This window comes from Mandrillus leucophaeus, unplaced genomic scaffold (assembly GCF_000951045.1).
Source record: "Mandrillus leucophaeus isolate KB7577 unplaced genomic scaffold, Mleu.le_1.0 Scaffold14, whole genome shotgun sequence".
NCBI classification, from domain to species: domain Eukaryota; kingdom Metazoa; phylum Chordata; class Mammalia; order Primates; family Cercopithecidae; genus Mandrillus; species Mandrillus leucophaeus.
The window spans coordinates 9,910,797-9,916,347 of NW_012101365.1; the positions used below are offsets into that span (position 1 = coordinate 9,910,797).

At 38.2% G+C, this 5,551-nt stretch overlaps 2 protein-coding genes across 2 annotated transcripts in view; both read right to left on the reverse strand.

Moving 5' to 3' along the window:
- The window catches only part of LOC105534930 (chromosome unknown open reading frame, human C1orf87), a 93,592-nt gene that overhangs the window by 73,746 nt on the left and 14,295 nt on the right, over nucleotides 1–5,551 (reverse strand). The window lies entirely within an intron of this gene.
- On the reverse strand, nucleotides 527–2,055 carry LOC105534936 (ragulator complex protein LAMTOR5). The gene is made up of 2 exons (XM_011973875.1): nucleotides 1,995–2,055; nucleotides 527–1,111 (listed from the first exon to the last, which is right to left on the reverse strand). Exons 1-2 carry the CDS (start codon nucleotides 2,053–2,055, stop codon nucleotides 804–806), a joined length of 369 nt encoding a protein of 122 aa, XP_011829265.1. The 3' UTR covers nucleotides 527–803.

A 5,551-nucleotide genomic window follows, 5' to 3' on the forward strand; every position in this document is an offset into this window, starting at 1 on the left:
AATCTTGGAACCAATCTTTAATGACTTGAAATTTAATGTCTTTTGCACTTGCATTCTCTCCTGTATTGCTTTTGCAAGTCTAAGCAAAATGACTGTGCAACTGCCTGGCCTCTTCACCAATGATCTCTGTGCTGTAGGGCACAGTTTCTGAGCCAGGTCTTCTATCCATACTCTGAGAGGATGTAGCATAAACAGTTCTCTCTGCATCACGTCTGGATTCATCCACATGGTCTATGGGAATGAGGAGCAATCATTATTGCTATGTTATTTCGTTTAATCAGGTTGAACTAAATCAGGAATATATAAAAAGATGATGGATTTTTAAAAATACTCTATCAATATAAATTTGTTATCTCAAAATCTTAGCTAGCAAAACTAAAGGTGGCCAAATATTTTATCTCTATACAAAAAGCTTCCATATACACACACGAGAAGTTTTATTTTGTTTTTAAAACAAAGATTGATTGTGATCAACCTTTCTAATCTCTTAAACATTTTTTTCAATTGACAAAATAACGCAGATATCTTTTTTTTTTTCCTCCAAACAGATTTATTGAATATAGCAAAATTCTATATACAAAGTGACCTGGACCTGCTGCTTCAAAACATGATCCTTTCTTACTAATATCTTGATAGTCGGTCCATAGAGCATTAGAAAGCCATTGACTCTTAAATAAAAAGAAAAGTGCCCAATGCACATTAAATGAATGGCCTAACTACTGGAACTTTAGTAGTTCTAAAGGTAATTAACATAGGTAGGATCGAGTTCCTGTAACAGGATGCTGAAGAACAGATATGAGGTGTCAAGAGGCCATTTTGTGCACTGCCACTGTGATGCCATCATGTTTCTGGATCATAATGTTCCCATTATCTGATTCTAGACACACCACAGGAATATCAGTGGGGTCAGAGGTTAGCTTAGCTGCTTGCTGGGCTAGAACAGATATCACTCCAGCATGCTCATCTGACAGGGTCCCACGGCAACCCAGATTAAGTCCTTGTGAATCTGTGCACAGGACTCCAACAATGGAGGGATTCTTCATTGTGTCTTCCAAGTGCTGCTCCAAGGTCGCCTCCATCCCACCCACCGACCACCCAATAACGCAGATATCTTTACAGGCCAATACTTCTATCTCTACACCAACATCTGAAATGTCTAATGGTATTTCGTTATGTAGATATACAAGAGTTTATTTAACTTGTCCTATATTGTTGAACATTAATTTGGTTTCCAAATTTTTATTAATTTGAATGTTGCTGCTCTGCTGGAGATGTTTCTTCGGCACCTATATCCTCACCATCCTTCTCAACCCCAGAAAATTGATCTCTGTGGACTTACTCTATCAACAGTGCCCATGAGGCCAGGCATAGTGGCTCACACTTACAATCTTATACTTTGGGAGGCCCAGGTAAGAAGATCACTTGAAGCCAGGAGCTCCAGACCAGCCTGGACAACATGGCCAGACCCTATCTACCAAAATAAAAAATAATAAAAAAAAAAATTAACCGGGCGTTGTGGTGCACACCTGTAGTTCTAGCTACTTGGGAAGCTGAGGCAGGAGAATTGCTTGAGCCCAAAAGTTCCAGCAATGAGCTATGATTCCTCCATTGTATTCCAGAGTGATGGACAGAGATCCTGTCTCTAAGAAAAGCAGTGCCTATGTCTTACGATTCTGGGTGGTTTGGGCCAATGGGTAGCCCTGGCAGGAGGAGGTTCCCTCCCTGAAATGTTGACTCAGGCTACCTGTGTCTCTTGGCCAAAAGTCACTACTTTTCTCAAGATGGCCCGAGCTGCAGAATGCTTCCTTTTTACGGTTTCGGTAACATTCCACTCCTCTCCTCTCTTCAGACCTAGTGCTCCTACCAACCTTGTGGCTGCTAGCCCATGATTCCTGCACCATAGCTTGCAGTTCTCTTAATCTCAGCTTATATTTTTGTAATTATTCCTTTTAAACTAAAGCCATCCTGGTTTGAGTGTATGATCTGTTTCCTACTGGGACCCAGACACAACACACATTTTTGTGTAAATCTTTGAAACCAAATCATTACACCCATCGATAATCGTTTTCATAGAACTGATTCATAGACACAGATCTATGCCAAAGGGCATATACTTCTAAGGCTTTAAATAAGTATACTTTAAAAAACACAGTATCATATGAGTATTTTCTCTAAACACCTGCCAGCACTGGGTATCTCCATTATGAAACATTCCTAATTTGATTTGTAAAAAATAATATCTCATTACTCTTTACATTTCTTTTATTATCATGCAGGTCGAATATACACCCACATATCTGTTGTTCCTTTTGATTTCTTCTATTTCCTGTCCAGGTCTATTGCCAATTATTGAAATGAGGCTGTTCATCTTTTTCCCATTGATTTGGAAAAGCTCTTTATGCAGTTAGGAATTACTTATTTTTCTGTCACATGTGTTGTAAACAGTATTTTGTTTTTGACTTTGACTTTCTATTATATTTTTTAAAATATATAGAATTCAAATGGCAAAAATAACTGTTACCTCATAGTCTCAATATTTGGGATCAATAGGCACTTAGAAGTTTTCTAAAACATTTATTGAATGTTTGCTCACATAATACCCGGTACTCTTATTTACAGACTTATGACTAGAACAACAGTATGTTATGCTTCTTTATACTTCTCACAGTGCCTAAAATAAACACACAAACAAATGAAAACAAACAAAAATTATTCCAGGATATTAATAAGAAGCAGTTTAATGCAGTGGAAAGGGCTTAATAGAAGTATGATTTTAGCCTACTGCTTTATCATTTTGAACTTGTAAAAATGAAGATAAGTATCTTCTGTGATGTTATTGTTCAGTTTTAATGAGAGATTGAGTTCATAGATATTTCGCTATTGTGTAGATTGTCTAGTGAGAAAAGTAATAAACAAAGATAAGGCTTATTGATCAGTTGTTTCTAAAAAATAATAAATGGGATCCTTGAATTTTTCAATCACAAAATTTATCCATACTTTATGTATGGACTATAATTGGTCAGTGCTTCCATCTCCTGCCTGGATTATCATAAATCTTTAAATGTTTTCTCTCTTTTTATTAGTGTCACTCCCAAGTTACTCACCACTTAACAGACAGAAGCAGCCTTTAGAAAATAGTAATACAATGTGAGCAGCATTGCTCTCAATTTTCCAGTGGTTTCCCATTCTACATGGAACAAAATCCAAAGTTCCTACTATGGCCCTACTGGCTTTTCTGCGCTTATTTCCTGCTCCTCTCCCCATTCCCCACTGTGCTCCACAAACAATGGCTTTCCTACTCTTTCTTAAACATACCAACAGGCTTTATTCTGACTATTCTCTCTCCTTAGAATGCTCTTTCTTCAGATATTTGCATGATTTACTTTCTCTGTAAGTCTGTGGAGTCACTAGGATGTAGGTGAATACCTGTGTATCACTTGGTGCAGGCTGGACTTCAGTGGCAGGAAAGCAGCAGGTATATGGGTTCCCTGATCCTGAGCACTGTGCTCCTGCTGAGGGATGGTATTCTAGTTTTTATGAGTGTGATGGCCAATACTGAGTGTCAACTTGATTGGACTGAAGGATGCAAATTATTGATCCTGGGTGTGTCTGTGAGGGTGTTTGGACAAAGGAGATTAACATTTGAGTCAGTGAGCTGGGAGAGGCAGACCCACCCTTGATCTGGGTGGACACCATCTAATCAGCTGCCAGCGCAGCTAGAATATAAAGCAGGCAGAAGAAACTCTAGACAGACCTGGCCTCCCAGCCTACATCTTTCTCCCATGCTGGATGCTTCCTGACGTCCAACATCAAAGTCCAAGTTCTTCAGTTTTGGGACTCAGACTGGCTCTCCTTGCTCTTCAGCTCGCAGATGGCCTATTGTGGGACCTTGTGATCATGTGAGTTAATAAACTCCCCTTTATATATAATAGGATATACATATATTATATATATATATGATATAGATATCATATATATAGATATCATATATATCCTATTAGTTCTGCCCCCTAGAGAACCCTGACTAATACAATGAGGCAAGCATGAGGCAACCTTATACAAAAAGAAAAAAAAATTGCTTGGGCTCCAGGCGGTCAACTTAGGTGCCATCGGATTGTAACAGTAAATGAGAATGCCAGATGCCCAATAATGGGCAAACTTGTGACCTGTGAATAGTTGCAGACCCTTTTTCTTAAGCAGGAGAGGGAAGAAGATACTACCAACTTTATGGAGAGTTTAAATCTGGTAGAGCCATACCCACGCAGATGAAGTCTTAGCTCACTGATAGCTAATGTGGGATAATTCTCATTGCATAATTCTAGCTGTTTATCTCCGCACAGTCTCAGTTCAAATGTCTCTTGCTCAGAGACAGCTTCTGGGACCCTTAAGAGCTGATAGACCCTCATGTTCCTTTATTTGTCCTTATTGCACTATGCCTACATGAACAATCATTGTTTATCTGTCTATTTTGTGTTTCCCATCACTAGAACTTCAGGTACACTTCTGTGTCTCTATGGCTTGGCACTCAGTAGGTGCTCAGTTAATATTTGTGAAAAGGAAGTTGATGGAATTCCCTATATACATTAATTTCTAAAACTGTTAACGTTAACACTTAAAGAAGTTTAAGACAAGTCACAAATAATTTATTATTATAAAGGGTTTGGGGCGATTCAAAAATGACAGAATATGAGCTTTAGGAGACTCACGTGGGAAAACACCAGAACTTTGCATATCTTGGGTCTAAATATCAATGCAAATTACAGGCATACCTCAGAGATTTGTGGTTTGGTTCCAGAGTGCTGCAATAAAGCAAATATCACAATAAAGTGATTCACATATTTTTTTGGTTTCCTGGTGCACATAAAAGTCATGTTTACACTATACTGTAGTCTATTATGTTTACAATAGCATTGTCTAAAAAACAATGCACATACCTTAATTAAAAATACTTTATTGCTAAAATATGCTAATAATCATCTGTGAGCCTTTAGCAAGTCCTCATCTTTTTGCTAGTGGAGGAGCTTGCCTCGATGATGCCTGCTGACTAATGAGGATGGTAGTTGCTGTAGGTTGCGGTAGTTGTGCAATTTCTTAAGACAACAATAAAGTTTTCTGCATCCATTGATTCATCATTTTACAAAAGATTTCTCTGTAGCATATGATGCTGTTTGATAGCATTTTACCCACAGGGAACCTTCTTTCAAAATTGGAATCAATCCTCTCAATTACTGCCACTGCTTTATCAACTAAGTTTATATGATATTCTAAATCCTTTGTTGTCAATTCAACAATGCTGACAGCATCTTCACCTGGAGAGTTGATTCCATCTCAAAAAACCACTTTCTTTGCCCATCTATAAGGAGCAACTCCTCATCTACTCAAGTTTTATCATGAGATTGCAGAAATTCAGTCACATCTTTAGGCTTCACTTCTAATTCTAGTTCTCTTATTATTTTCGCCCCACCTGCAGAGATTCCTCCACTGAAGTCTTGGAACCCTCAAAGTCATTCATGAGGGTTGGAATCAACTTATTCCAAACTCTTGTTAATGT